This window comes from Aquarana catesbeiana, linkage group LG02 (assembly GCF_042186555.1).
Source record: "Aquarana catesbeiana isolate 2022-GZ linkage group LG02, ASM4218655v1, whole genome shotgun sequence".
NCBI lineage: Eukaryota > Metazoa > Chordata > Amphibia > Anura > Ranidae > Aquarana > Aquarana catesbeiana.
This window is the reverse complement of record NC_133325.1, coordinates 452,109,032-452,125,251: the sequence shown is the minus strand read 5'-3', so window position 1 is coordinate 452,125,251 and position 16,220 is coordinate 452,109,032. Positions and strand designations below refer to the sequence as shown.

General features: G+C 41.9%; 1 protein-coding gene across 1 annotated transcript in view; it reads left to right on the top strand.

The window, feature by feature from the left end:
- PSMB2 (proteasome 20S subunit beta 2) overlaps positions 1-7,096 on the top strand; it is a 30,970-nt gene extending 23,874 nt beyond the window's left edge. The window contains exons 4-6 of the mRNA XM_073615593.1: positions 489-651; positions 5,373-5,422; positions 6,889-7,096. Of these exons, the coding sequence (XP_073471694.1) occupies positions 489-651; positions 5,373-5,422; positions 6,889-6,990 (315 nt within the window). The 3' untranslated portion in view covers positions 6,991-7,096. The remainder of the gene's footprint in view (positions 1-488; positions 652-5,372; positions 5,423-6,888) is intronic.
- Positions 7,097-16,220: the final 9,124 nt, after the last annotated feature.

Genomic DNA, 16,220 nt, shown 5'->3' with positions numbered 1-16,220 from the left:
TTTAATATTTGCAAACAAAACGGAGGTTTCCTATTTAGAATAATAAGCTGTTAGGTTAGTAAAACAGCAACATCTGAACTGATTCAATCATACAGTTTGTAGTGTACATAGATTTGCAAAACAATGGGATAAAGGAATATTCCTGAAGGTTTATCTCATGGGTAATGTGAAATTGTATGAGTGCATCAATGCAGTGCATGTTATCTCAGCTTGCAGAGCTTGGATTCGTTTAATGAGTTTACCAAAAATGTAAACATTGCAGAATTATACAATATACTTACACTTTAAGGTGAATATATTGGATTTGTTATTTTGTCTTATGCTTTTGTAGTTAGTTTATTCACACTATGAATAGCATATCTGAAAGGTTTGCAGTTTTTTTTTTCAAGTACATGTATTTCGGGGTTTCAATTTTTAGCATTCTATTCTACAGGTAAGCTGATGGGTGTTGCATAGCTGTGGTTAAATATGACTCTTTATGTTCACAGACTCCTTACCATGTTAACTTGTTGCTGGCTGGTTACGACGATCATGACGGTCCTTCCCTCTATTACATGGATCACCTGGCAGCTCTGGCAAAAGCACCATTTGCAGCTCATGGCTATGGAGCCCTCCTCACTCTCAGCATCCTTGACCGCTACTACAAGCCAGGTATGAACTGCCCTATGCATTTCAGTTCATTGTGTCAATAAAACAAGATATTTATCAAGATTAATTCTTTTGAATCCTAGACCCCTGAAGTAAGGTTTATGTGAAGAAGCAGATAAATTACAGTTTGCCATCTTATGTTTAGCATTGGGGGGGTGACTAAAAACTTAACCCACGACTTGCCCTGTAACAAAGTAATAGTACTATCGTGAGTATAAAAGTATCTAAAATGAGGTGTCTTTCCCTGGGATTTTTAGACAGAACAAGCTGTGTGTGCAGCAAAATATCACTACAATAATTTTTTTTTCAGGTGGTCTAAGAGCATTTCTCATTGTGGTGAAGGACAAACTGCTTTAGCTATAAAATGCAGGTGCCTACAGGCAACAGCCTATTACACATTCCTGCTGCAGCCCAGTACCAGGCCACTTTGGTAGGCAAGGCTCCACACTTTTGGGAGTATCAGGACATGCCCCTAAGCTATACTACTACCATTCCTAATGTCCCATCTCAATGATGGACAGCTTCACTGGCCACTGGTTTATCATTAGAAAAACAGAAACCCCCTTTTCATTCTGGAAAAGCTCATTGCACAACTGTCATGCTGATCCTCTGCTTTTGTTACTGTAGTTCACTAACCTGGAACAAATACATTCGGATGTTTGGGATCATTGGCTAGAAAGTGTTTAAACCAGTGGGTCAGCACAACAGCCAGGCAACTTGAAGGAGATCAACAATGACTGCCACATATGTTCTTTCATCACACATTTACTTTAAAAGCAGCCTTCACCCAAAACTGCTATATGGTTTTGGGAATCTAGTTGTGCCACATGCTGGTAGCATTATTCTTCTATTATTCCAGTGTCTCTCTCTTCCCACCACCTTAATGATACAAAATAAATGTAATATAGAGAAAGACTGTCACACAAATGGCATTTTGAGGCTTATATCTAGCTGTGTGCCTGAAACCTAATAGCTTTGCCATTTATTAGGCTGCAGAAAATGTAGCCACTTTCCTTAGAGAAAACCAATAATCCACTGCAAATAAGTTTTGATCACATTAGATTTAACTGTTAAAACATTCTTCTGTACTTAAAGGGGTTGTAAAGGTTCACCAGCCCCCCCCCCCCCCCCCCCCCCGTTTTACTTGAACCCCTTTATTCAGTCAGTGGGGACGCGCTGTGTCTCCACGGGCTCCCGGCTCTTGATTGGATAGATAGCAGCGCAGCCATTGGCTCCCGCTGCTGTCAATCAAATCCAGTGGCGCTGGGGGCGGGACCGAGTCTATAGACGCAAATGCTGGACTCGGGAGCACACCCGCAAGGTAGCCCCCTTGGGGAAGCGCTTCTCCGAGGGGGTTATCAGATGTGGCCACTCTGTGCAAAACGAGCTGCACAGTGGAGGCAAGTATGATATGTTTGTTATTTAAATTAAAAAAAAAAAGGCCTTTACAGTCACCATAAAATTCTAAACATTTTTCTTATGTATCTTAAATACAAGTGCAAATGCCATATCTGCTTTCCTCCAACATTCTAGTGTGCAAAGTGCATTCAGTTCATTGCTCCTGCCTGGGTTTAGAATGCTGCACACTTTTTTAGTGCAGCCATGTCAGCGTTGTCAGTCCATAAAATGAAGTTGGGTATTTCTAGCAGGTTAACCAAGCATCCTTTACTGTGAATAGCAGTCTGGCAAATACCAGCTGATGTACATGCTTGGTCAGGCTGTGCTATATAGAGTTTTGGTTTTATGACCATACAAACACAACACTGTTTGATCGTGTTTTGAAGGATTGAAATGGCAAAACATCCCCTGTAGTGTGATTTAGTATTACTGTATTTTAGTGGACTTTGTGATTGCCCGGAGGCTGGAAGAGCACAGTGCATTCAAAAAGTAGTTTATGGAGCTATGCGGGTTAATTCAACATGTTTATGTGATTTTATTTTTTTTTTTTTTTTTCAATTAGGGTGAGATATTTGCCCAAAAGGAAGTTTTTATTATGGAGCCTATTTTTGACATGCTGAAAAAATATTCCGCAAACACTGCACAATATTGTTTCCATCATCCTATTTAAGAGCAGAGAATGAAGTCTGAAAGCAGCAGCAATAATTGGTAGCCTAGAAATGGTTATAGTTATTTTTTCTTTTTAATCGTTTATTACTCAGGGGCAGAGAGGCTGTGGCATAGTGTCAGTTCATAGAGCCTGCTTTGAGATGCAGCCCTCCAAACATGTTATACCAGTGCTGATAAGTTAGTGTGATAACACTCTCACCTTGCTGGGGCGCAGATCACAGAGTTACCCCCTGGTGGGTCTTCAGTTTCACCAACACCTTCCTTCTATAGTCCCTCAGGTCCCTTTCTAAGCAGTACTGTCAATCAATCATTGCTTGTCTTCTGCACCCTTTCATTGCTGAAATTGACAAAGTCATTTGCAAACCAGTACTGGTTCAGTATCACCAGAGCATCTAAATCAGGGCTCCCACACTAACAATAAGGACGGCAGTATACAGGCAGATTTCTTACAGAGGGTGATTGTTATGAGGTTGGAGGAAGCGGTAAAACTGCAGCTCAGCTGCCTGCTTTTACCATCCCTAGACCGCCTGTCTAAAAGAGACCTTTTTCAGGAGCAGTTGTACCTATTATTCCAGGCGCCAGTTTTTTTTTTTTTTTTTCCTACATGTTTACGTACTTACGGACCTTTCCAAATCCAAAATTATAATTGAGTGGAATGAAGTTTCGCCTTGCACGACAGTTCCAGTTTCTCATGTGGCCCTTGGGAAAATCAGTTGCTAACCTCTTCTATAAATGACACCTATAAACCTAGCTTATACTTTGACCGAATAAATGTATTTATTTCATGTTCTTTATTTGGAGAAAGAACAAAAAATACTTAATGCTGGCTAGCATTGATATTAAAATTTTCTAAAGATAACAGTCTGTCTTATTAGGTCTCATGCACACTGGGCCTTTGCCCAGCTCTACTTAACCCTGTTTGGCTAGATTTAGACATGCATCTAAATACCCTTTACTCTGAAGCCTGATCTGTGTTTGGATCGCGCTTCAGAGCCTACTGACTGGGTGAGGAACCATTTTTGCTGACAAATGCACTGCAACCATGTGTATTGCATGGCGTTTGCACCACTTTCACATTTGCTAGAGTATGTAGCTTAAGGCTGGGTTCACACTATTGCGAACTGGATGCGGATTTCTCTGCATCCACTTCGCACAGCAGGAGATTGTGACCGACCAGCTCTCTATGGAGCTGGTTCACACATCTCCGGTGCGAATTGCACAGGAGTCCTGTGCTTCTTCTGGTCCATTTCAGGTCTGAATTCAGCCCAAAATTCGGGCTGAAATTGGACCTGAACCGGTGAATGGAGACAGACTGGACTCCTGCTGTGAGCCATTGCGTGCCCTAGCGTGAAACCAGCCTAAAAGGGGGTGGCAAAAATCTGTCTAAACCACGCCTTTTTCCTGCCAGGAGAGGAGCGGCATCAAACAGCACCTAAAGCCACATTTTTTGCAAACGCATTTAGGCATGTCAAGCACTTGTCGTTCAAACATTTAGTTGGCTAGAGTAATAATTTTTCCCCATACTCATTCACATGGGGGGGCGGCCGAGATTCTGATCAGTTGGACTGCATGTTCGAATCCGGTATGGATTTTGGGGGGAATTTCATGACTTTTTTTTTTTTTTTTTTTTTTTGCTGTGAGGTCCCCCCCAAAGAAAAATGGATTAAGGGGGAAAACTGCACGCTGTTTTAATTTTTTACTGTTGGCTCTTTTGTTTACATTTTGCTGTCAGCATGGTATCCCACTAACAGCAGCGATGAGTCATGGTTGGTAGGATGCCGGCGGGTGCTGGCTCCTTAACAACCAGGAGCAATAAGCTGAACTGTCACATTTAGCAAGGGCAAGCATACCCCTGCTAAATGTTTCACTTCACGCTGCAGCAAAATAAAAAATTTAACTTGTGCGCTATTTAACGCGCACATGAATTGTGAATTACACGTTCATGAGTTAAACAATGCATAAATTATTTTAACTTAAACTTCATGCAGTATATAAGGCAGCCCATAGATGGTGCAAATTGCTTTCTTGCAAGCACGGGTTGCAGGAAGAAATTTGCATGATTTCCCCCATCAATACAGACAGTGCTGACAGGGGAATAACTCTTGCCGAGCAATTGTCTGCTCCCGGCAGGGGAAGCCATCTCCGCTAGGGGATGTTAGTGGCTATAGCAGGCACTAGCGAGAATTGCAAGTGAATCTGGCAGGCTGGTTGTACCCAAGTTGATTGAACGATCAACTTGGTACATTCAGCCTGACCACATACGTTTCAAATCTCATTTGAACTGTCTATGGCTGGCCTTAGTAAATTGACCTCACAGTCTACTGTGTTGGGAGCAACTGCTTTTGGAATCTTGAAACATTGTTCTCTTTTCTCTCAGCCCACTGTTAGTCCAAGACAGTGTGGTAATTGTGCATCTCCCAGAAGACCAGACTCTTTGGATCAGGTGCCTCTTGACAGTTCTTAATAGGCTGACAATGCTAACAAGTAAATGTAAGGTTTAAAGGGTGTATACGGTAGCCTAAAATGTGGCTATCAGCTCTAAGTAAAACAAACGAGAGACGTTGAATTTGTTCAATTACCAGGCCATGTCCACATTTTTTTTATTATTAGAAATTTCCTCTGCATTTTTTTATGATGATGATAATTTTGTGTTCCAGATCTCACACGAGAAGAGGCAGTAGAACTTCTTAAGAGATGTATAACAGAGGTAAGAGTATGACAAACAATTGACACATGATAACCATCCATGTTCTGGCCTTATGTTTCCCTCATTTCATTAGCATTCTTACCAGTTTTAAGCATTTCTGTCTAAATATCAGCTATTATAGAGACTAGCATGTCAGGAAACTGTCTTATGCCTATGAGTTCCTGAGAATCCGCTCACATGCACGCAATGGAATTAGATTTGTGTTGAAGGATAAGTTCACCTTTGGAACATGTTACATGTTTCTCCCTATAATTGGGTATAATATGTAACATGTTCCAGCTCCTGCACCTTTTCCCTCTATCCCCCCTCCCTGTGACAGCAGGTAGGGGTTCCTCTCAATGCACCTGCTGTCACTTTTTAAAAGTAGTGCAGCTGTGCAGGGCTTTGCCCGAATAGCTACTTCATTTATTCACAGTTTCCTGTGAATGAATAAACTACAAGTACCGTCATCCACCACGGCAGATGTACTTGTAGTTTGAATGTGAGTGCGCTGATCAGCATATCTGTAGTTCATTTACACTGCCTAGAGCTCTGCAATGACCGTACGTACAAAAATACAGGCAACTTTAGGGCTAGTCCACACCAGACGCAGTTCTGTGTGCTTTTTTTCTGCACAAAATACATGCACAGTGTTTTCCATATATTCCAATGGCTCTAGTTCACACCATGCAGTCAGTTTCCGGTACAGAAACTGACCGGAAACTGACTGCATGGTGTGTACTAGAGCCATTGGAATACATGGAAAACGCTGTGCATGCATTTTGTGCAGAAAAAAAAGCACACGGAACTGCATCTGGTGTGGACTAGCACTTAGGCCATTTGTATAGGAACCTGGCACTGCACTCGCAATCTGCTGATCATGGATGCAATGCTTTCCAGGCTCCTATTTTAAAAAGCAATAAATGCACATTTCTTCACCTGCAAAAAGATATGCATTATTTTTTATGTAAAATTGAACTTGGCATTCGATTTGACGCCGTACAGACTTTAGAGTAGGGGTTAGAAGACCAGTGGCCAGACTTTTTTTGCAGCATCTGTCAAGTTTTTATTTCTTACTATCTACAGAATAAAGGGTACATTCATTTGATTGCACATTACTTGGTCTTCATGATCTGTTTCCAACTTAGAACCTTCACAGAAGATTTTATTCACTACCAGTTAATTGCTGTGGTTTTTAAATGCCTGTTAAAGTTTGCAATGTAAAGTTTACAGATTTTTTTTATTTTTGGACTTATAGTTGCTGTTTTTTTCTTTTGACATTGTTTTCAGTATCATCATTACACCTTAAGAATTCAACTGTGTAAGCTAGTCAAAATATTTGTATGTTTACCTGCATAATTGAATACCAACAGGCAGCTAGCTTTTTAGCCTCCTAAGCTTTATTCCCTACCTTGCATTAATTTATGCTGACACCTTTTACCAGGAGAAAATTGTTCACACACCTCTTTTGTCTCTGTTTCTTTCAGCTTCAGAAGAGGTTTATCTTGAGCCTTCCCTCATTCACTGTGCGGGTCATCGATAAGGATGGAATCCACAATCTGGATAACATTCCGGGATCAAGTGTATAATCTTTCTCCTACTTGACAGTCTTTATTTTTTACATTGATTTCTACTGCTTTTGGAAATTAGGTTCAATAAATTCTCCCAGAATGGTGGAGCTTGGGATATGTGAAATACCTGCCTGACTTCTGTGCTTTCTAAAGAACCATTTGTTCTCTTTTGTGTCCAAGTCTAATTTATCATTTTATATCAAAGTTTTTCTGTGTGTGTGTGTTGGATATATATAGGGGAGGAGATCAACTAGAAACATGTGCCAGTGGAGGGTGACATCCCTATAGTAAATATTTTGCAACAAAAGGTAGGTAGTGGGATTTTAAATACCCCTCCAGTGATCACACAAGTACACTTGTGTAAGAAAAAAAAATATGTACATTTTGTTTATTTTAAACAATGAAATATTTAAAATCATGTATCAAATTGTCATGGCTTGCATACCGATACCAGCAAAACAATATTCACTACAAACATGTATAGCTGTTTGTCGAAATGAGGAACTAGGGTCAATATGTTTTGTGGAAATGACCGCTTCTTCAGGACCTGAGGAGCAATACTCATACTACCACACCATGTGGAAACTCTGGGGCCTTTCTGTATAAAACGCTCCACTTTGGGGATGATCCATATCCCATGGGCCGGTGAGACTATACCTCACTGGGTATTCCACAAGTACGTCTCTGTATACTGTGTGGTCTAGTTACAAGATGCATGAAAAATATATAAACTGAAATCTTCCAAAAAAAAAATCTACTTTTGTGATCATGTGCATTTAAGAGGTCCTGAAGAAAGCAGTCAGTTCCGCAAAACACGTCGACCCTATTTCCTCATTTTAGCAAAGGGCCATACATGTTTGTAGTGGATAATGTTTTGCTGATATCAGTATGCAAGCCGTGACAATTTTATATGTGTTAAATATTTTATTGTGTAAAATAAAGAATTTGTACATATTTTTTCTTACATAAGTGTACTGTGTGATCACTGGAGGGGTATTTAAAATCCCACTACCTACCTTTTGTTGCAATATATTTAACATTCTATAGTTGTATATATATTTTTTTTTTCTTGGTACATTAGCATTTTTTTCTGCTGTCGTATTTCCACATGGGGGATCCAAAAAAAGATCCCACTATTTACAGGGTTATAGGTTTTTTCTAATGTTGCATGTTTTTAAATTAGGGGCTTAAAAGCCACGCATTAAAGGAGAAGTACAGCCAAAGCTGCAGTTCTGCACTCCTGTGACCTGTTTTCAGCCCGCTGACGTCACACAGAGCCAGTCCAGGCTGGGGAAAGATTGCAACCATATGGTCAGGATCTGCCCAGGAGCCTGCACTGACACCTGGCTCAGCCTCTCAATGAGTGCGGGGGGTCGCATGGCAGAGAGCAGTGACTGACAGTTACCAGCACTCTGCTCAGGGAGCTCTGAGAACTGTTAGATTGCTCTTTTCTCAGGTTCACACTGACTACGGGTTAGAAATCGTGCGAGTTCAGCTGAACTTGCTCGATTTCATACCCGCATGTCAGTCCGACTTCAGACATCTGTGCGGGTTCATGCACAGATGTCTATACAAATCGCCCCCCAAAGTTGCCAAAAGTGGTACAGGAACTACTTTTGGGAATTGGTGCCGCATTGATTCGGACGGTGCTATTGCCGGCAATAGCTGACGATTTGGAATGCAATTTGACATGTCAAATCACCCCGATGTGAACGTGGGCTTAATATCTTGCAGTTTTCCAGACTGACTGACTGATCCATGGCATTGCTTTAGAGGTTGTACTCACACCACACCATGCAGAAGATGTGGGGTTGACCTTTATTGTGGCCCTTGGGCTCTGCCTGTGGTGCACAGGGTCCAGACACCAAGTGTCCTGCGTAAGTCAACTGCAGAGCACTTTACAGGTCCAGGGCTGCGGTACGTTCTCTTGTGAAAACCTGTCAATGAACATTCCTTAGTGAGTATGCTCACCGAAGGGTGAAGAATGTCTGGCATGTTCCCTGGGTCTCCAGCTCTGGAGGCAGCAGAGACCTTCTGGACTGCTACTGCGGACTGCGGTAAGTCACAGGGCCTTGCCCTTTTGAGGCCTGGTGTGTGCTTATTGTGTTACTGTCCCCAGCTGCACCACTGCAGGGGTTGATACCTGGAGCTCTGGCTGTGACTCACCATGTGTCGCAGGGCGTGGGTGGGAAGCAGGCACTGCCCAACTTTTGAACTTGACACCTCTTGTCTACCTTACAGTACTTGTGTGGCTTCTCCTTTGTGTCGCGTTTACTGCGCATGCTCTGTGCCGCATTCTACTCTGCATGCATTTTACAACCTTTCTCCCCCTCCACATGAGGCCTGCACCACCTCTAACACACTCCTCTGCACAGACAAGCCACTGGCTCCCTGCTGTCTTACAGTGACTAGGCCACCGATGGTCATATAACCTCCCCTGCTCCTGAAGCCAATTGTGAGTTTCCATTCGTGTGATCTACACTCTTACACATTTGTAGTATGTTGGATTATAGGTACAGAGGGAGCAGTTCTGCAGGCTCTCCCAACTCCCTATCAACCAACAGTTCTGGGGTAGCTTGCGGTGCTCTGGCTCAAGGTCCTAACTACCTGCATAAGGGATGCAAAAATGTTTCTTATTCTCCTTCAGAGTGTCCCTGATTTGCCTATAGTTGTTTCTGCCTCTGTACGATTTGACCTATTTGGATGAGCAGCCTCATTCTGCTGACATGCCTAGGCTTAAAGTCTAACTCCACTGTTATGGAAAAAAATTTAACAAATAAAAAAATGTGTGTGTATATGTATATATTTTCTCACAAAAGTAAGTACACCACTCACATTTTTGTAAATATTTTATTATATCTTTTCATGTGACAACACTGAAGAAATGGACAGGTTCCACTCAGAACAGGCCTCTCCATGGTCGACCAAAGAAGTTGAGTGCACGTACTCAGCGTCATATCCAGAGGTTGTCTTTGGGAAACAGACGTATATGAGTGCTGCCAGCATTGCTGCAGAGATTTAAGGGGTGGGGGGGTCAGCCTTGTCAGTGCTCAGACCATACGCCGCACACTGCATCAAATTGGGCTGCGTGGCTGTCGTCCCAGAAAGAAGCCTCTTCTAAAGATGATGCACAAGAAAGCCTTCAGCAAACAGCTTGCTGAAGACAAGCAGACTAAGGACATGGATTACTGGAACCATGTCTTGTGGTCTGATAAGACCAAAATAAACTTATTTGGTTCAGATGGTGTCAAGCGTGTGTGACGGCAACCAGGTGAGCAGTACAAAGACAAGTGTGTCTTGCCTACAGTCAAGCGTGGTGGGAATGTCATGGTCTGGGGCTGCATGAATGCTGCTGGCATTGGGGAGCTACAGTTCATTGAGGGAACCATAAATGCCAACATGTACTGTGACATACTGAAGCAGAGCATGATCCCCTCCCTTCGGCAACTGGGCCGCAGGGCAGTATTCCAACATAACGACCCCAAACACACCTCCAAGACGACCTCTGCCTTGCTAAAGAAGCTGAGGTTAAAGGTGATGGACTGGCTAAGCATGTCTCCAGACCTAAACCCTATTGAGCATCTGTGGGGCATCCTCAAAGCGGAAGGTGGAGGAGCGCAAGGTCTCTAACATCCACCAGGTCTGTGATGTCGTCATAGAGGAGTGGAGGAAGACCCCAGTGGCAGCCTGTGAAGCTCTGGTGAACCCCATATCCAAGAGGGTTAAGGCAGTGCTGGAAAATAATGGTGGCCACACAAAATATTGACACTTTGGGCCCAATTTGGACATTTTCACTTAGGGGTGTACTCACTTTTGTTGCCAGCGGTTTAGACATTAATGGCTGTGTGTTGAGTTATTTTGAGGGGACAGCAAATTTACACTGTTATACAAGCTGTACACTCACTACTTTACATTGTAGCAAAGTGTCATTTCTTCAGTGATATCACATGAAAAGATATAATAAAATGTTTACAAAAATGTGAGGGGTGTACTCAGTTTTGTGAGATACTGTATATATCATACAATTTCTACACAAACCATATTGTAATTTAAAATTACTAAAAAATTGCTTTCTTTTTCAAACTGCAGTACTGTCATCTTCTGAAAAACTGAATGCATTATGGTAACCTGGAGGAGTTCTGTACACAGTAGTACAGAACTCCCCCAAGAAATGTAATTTCCTGCTTGTGTGAAGAATTGTGTACTGAAATGCAAGTCAGGTTTTTTAGGCATCCACTGCAACAAAATGTAATTTTATAAAATACTCCCTAAGCCCCAGTTTACATTGGTGCAATTTGACAGGTAAAATTGCATGTAAAATCGGAGCCTATTGCTGGCAATAGGAGCGTCCCAAACGGTGCAGCGCCACAAAGTCGTTCCTGCACTACTTTGGGTGATTTTAATAGACATCTGTGCATGAACCTGCACAGATGTCTTTCAAGTCGCCCCCAAAGTCGGAATGAAATGCGGCTTTGAAATCGTGCGAGTTCAGATGAACTTGCACGATTTCAAAACCCCGTGTTCAGTGTGAATGAGGGCTTAAGATTGATCACTTCTAAAGGAATGCAGATAATGCTACTTTTCTCATGAAAACCCTGGAAGTGCATCAGCTGAGTAAAATGAATTAGTCACTCCCATTCAGAATCAGTATCCATAGGACAAATAACTTTTTCTTCAGAGCCGAAACTGGTAGGAATCTGTAACAATATTCTTGCAATGTACATTGATTACTCAACGAGTTTTTTTTCCTGAACAAAAAATGAGTTACTCATTAAAAAAAAACTCACTAAAAAAAAAAAAAACATACCATTTCAGTTGTCTTCCTATCAGAACTTTCCCAGTGCACTCACTACTAAAACCTACTTTGTATGTTAACTGGCCTAATGTGGATGTTCGCTCCTCCCAACCAATTTGCCCAGCAATATTCAATTAAGGAGGAGTTCCTTCAGAAGAGGTTCAATCCTGTTGTGCATCCAGCCATTTTAAAAATACTTTGTTCCTGTTGAGGATATTCCATTTTTTAAAGACCCTGTGGATAAAAGCCCCTTTCTCCCTAGCAGGCCCTGCCCTGCTATCAGTCATTGCTGTCAAATCCATCTGCCAGGCCCTGGATATATGGTTTAAAGCAGTGATGGCGAACCTTGGCACCCCAGATGTTTTGGAACTACATTTCCCATGATGCTCATGCACTCTGCAGTGTAGTTGAGCATCATGGGAAATGTAGTTCTAAAACATCTGGGGTGCCAAGTTCGCCATCACTGGTCTAAGGCATGGGTGCTCAACCTGTGGTCCCTCAGCTGTTGCAGAACTACAATTCCCATCATGATTTTGCTTTTGGGAGTCATGCTTGTAACTGTTCAGCCTTGCAATGCCTCATGGGACTTGTAGTTTACCAACAGCTGGAGGGCCACAGGCTGAGCACCCATGGCCTAAGGACAGGTCCAGAGATCCTGTTCAATTCTTACTGATCATTTTGGTTCTTCAACAATTGGAACTTACATCCCATGCCCTGCACTACTGTGTTGATGGGCTTGCGGATATTGCATGTCTGATATCTAAAATGGGCCTCCTACTTGTTCGTATTTAGCTGCCCTAGCACAGTGCACATTCACACACGACTTAATGGGGCCTAACTAATCTAACTCCAATGCATTGATGCTCAGAGGGCATATTTATATACCTGGGAATGTGACCTCCAAAAATTTACTGGTGGTGAATCATTCATTGTACATTATGCACATTCACCAGAAAGATTCACCTGCTCTTTAGTGAATGTCACATTCACTGCTTGGTTGGTATGGGTTACTGCGCTTTGTACATTATAGTTGCGCTGCCACACTGAATAAGCTTGCAATGATGACCAGATGAAGGAATGTAGACTTGGGATGTGCAGTGTCTAATATGTTTCTGTTATTACCACCTAAATTGGAGTTTTGGAGATGGTCAATTCATTTTAGTAATCGTAAAAAATTTTTACTGTGCCAGCACTTAGAAAAAATTAAGCTGACACTGCAATGGAACTGATTGCATAAGTGAATGTAAATTAAAGTGCAGCGCTAAGGGATGCAAACAAATGAAACTGCAAAAAATTGAGACAAATAACTAACACTGATAAAAGTGTAGAACATTCAAACATAATACTGATAAATACATAAAAAAATATATATATCAAATCATAATGTCCATGTTAAAATGCACGTGAGGAAATGCATGGATCCCAAGGGAGGAAGTGGGTGACTGAAGTGGAAAAACAGTTGAATATAAACTCAAACTTCTTCTGGGGAGAAATTCTATGTGCTCTTGTGAAAAGGACCACCAGGAGTGGAAATTAACATAGAATGTGCAGCCACCACCAGACAAAATGATCGGGTACTCTTACCAGATCCAGTGGGCTACTTGCCATCAGCAAGGAGCCAAATGCGCAGAGAAACCAAAGGAGATTGGACTCCCCAGGAACCAGCATACACGGAACCAACACAAAGGGAATGAAGCCACTCCAACTCAGCGTCCATAAAATCCAAGGCTCAACCATTCATATATAGAGATTGACAAAGGAAAAACGCCAACATAGCATAAAATCCTTAACCAGATATGTTTATTGAATAAGTAATGCACTTACATGTGGTTAAGGATTTTATGCAGAAGCAGAAGTTTGAATTTATATTGAACTGTTTTTCCACTTCAGTCACCCACTTCCTCCCTTGGGATCCATGTGTTTCCTCACATTCATTTTTACATGGACATTATGATTTATTTATGGGCAGCACAGTGGTGTAGTGGTTATAACCTTCACCTAGTAGCAAAAAGGGTCACTGGTTCAAATCCCGACCATGACACCATCTGCCTGGAGTTTACATGTTCTCCCTGTGCCTGTGTGGGTTTCCTCCGGGTACTCCGGTTTCCTCCCACACTCTAAAGACATGCTGGTAGGTTAATCGGATCCTGTCTAAAATTGACCCTAGTATATGTATGAATGTGTGTTAGGGACTTTAGGTTGTAAGCTCCTTGTGGGTAGGGACTGATGTAAATGTACAACGTATATGTAAAGCGCTGCGTAAATTGATGGCACTATATAAGTACCTGTAATAAATAAATACATTTATTGATATATATATATATTTATGTATTTATCAGTATTATGTTTGGATGTTCTACACTTTTATCAGTCTTAGTTATTTGTTTAAATTTTTTGCACTTTCATTTGTTTGCATCCCTTAGCGCTGCACTTTAATTTACATTAAATTCATTTTAGTAGTTCTGTGTCAATCAAAATAAGAGTTCTTTCAGTGCTATACCTGTGAATGAAAGAAGTTATACAGTGGCAAAGCCAGTAGATACCGAGAGCAGCATTTATTTTCCTAATTTTCAAGGCTGCATCACCTGGTTCTCTAGTATAGTAATGCCTTTTGGCCCAATCCCTTTTTTTGGGTCCAGGCATCAGGATTATGCACCAGCCCTCCAAACCTGTGTCCCCAACCACCATTGTCATTTTGATGTGTGTATGGGGTCTTAGCCATTAACCGGATGCATTTTCTTTCAAATAGGAGTATATATGTGTTTGAGTGTGCACAAACAGCACAATTTCACTGATAGGCCTGTGTCACATGGGCTTCAAGAGGACGTAAACCCTGATGGGTTTTACTTCCTCTTCTTCCCTTGCAAAGTAAAGGCATAATGGGCTAGTATGCATCGCATACTAGCCCATTATGTGGCACTTACTTGCAAACGAAGCCTGCGTTGTCCCCGCTGTTGGGTGGGTCCATGTTCGCCCCTCTTCTTTCCAGGGCCGCGGACTCCGGCTCTGTGACTGGCCAGAGTCGCGTGACTTCACCTCCCGCGCATGCGCATGGAGCCGTCGGTGACAGCACTTGCTAGTGAAGACAAGTCACGGACAGCCATTTCTTCACAGCGCATTAATTACACAGGTTCTGTGGCTGATTAAGGTGGTAATTAAACTAACTTGGTGCCTTATCTGCATTAATTCAGCCTCAGAACCTGTGTAATTGATAGAGGTCCTGAATTAAAGGGATGATGTGGCAACCCTACGTCAGCGTGTGGGCCTTAACGTCGACTGTCCGCATATATGCGTCCCTGTGTAAACCACTTACCGTCCAGAGAGCGCACTCCCTGCACACTCCAAGCATGGTAGCCAGCGGGGATTGGTAAGCTTCCAATATATACTGGCGATTGGGAGCTTTCCGATCATGTGACCGCTGTGATAGCCAATCACAGCGGTCACATGACCCGAATGCCTGCCTACGCCTCCCAGCCTTTAAACTCTTAAAGGGCTGGGAGGCTTGACAGGGTTAACTTGCACGCACCCCGGACTGTGGAACTTGTAGCATGCAATGAGCAGTGCACATGTCCACAACTAATGGGCACTGCTCGTTCCAAACAGAAGTTAGGGGGAAAGGCAGAGGTTCAGGAACTCGCAGAGGATGTTACAAGGAAGCAGAAAAGCACAAATAAGAAACAATTTCACAAAAAATAGATTATAGGTCAGTTAAGTAGTCGATGGGTATGGATTATTTTTCAAAAAATGAGGATATTGTTTAGTGTCACTTTAAGTATGTTTCTGTACCAGAAGCTCTGTGCTGAGAACTACTGCAAAAAAAACAAAAAATTTTAGAAGCAGACCCTTAAAATTGCTACACGTGTAGTATGCTATTATGTCTACATACAGTAATAGAATGTGTATACATTTTTGTGCTGATAACATTTGATGACCATTAAATAACCTGTTTTTTTTTGTTTTTGTTTTTTTTTTTCTGACAAAAAGGCTAAGACTGTCTGCTTCTTTGTAACATTGTGTGCAGCCGTTAATAGTCCACACATCAACCAGTCCTTACATCTTGTGCTGTTTTAGATCGGGTCTCTGATGTGAAACCCCTCATATGGGCTATATTAACGCACAAATCTGATCCCTGCTCACCTTTTGAAAAAATGTTATTCATTCCTTAAGTTCAATAAGTTTCAGCTTTGCGGTGTAATAAGGTTTCAACCCTCTACTTACCTTCTTAAAATCTATGGGTCCTTTCACATTGTATTTTAAAAATGTGTGTGTTTTTTTTTTTTTAGCATGCATCGAACATGGCAAAACAAATGCAAAATGTGTCTGCATGCATTTTACACATTGAATTGGGAACGGACCCTTATGTTTTATTTTGTGTACACAAATGCAATCTTAGATGTTCTTGCCATTATTTGGTCACAGCCTGAGTATTTAGAGCTTAGCGTAGCCTTACAGG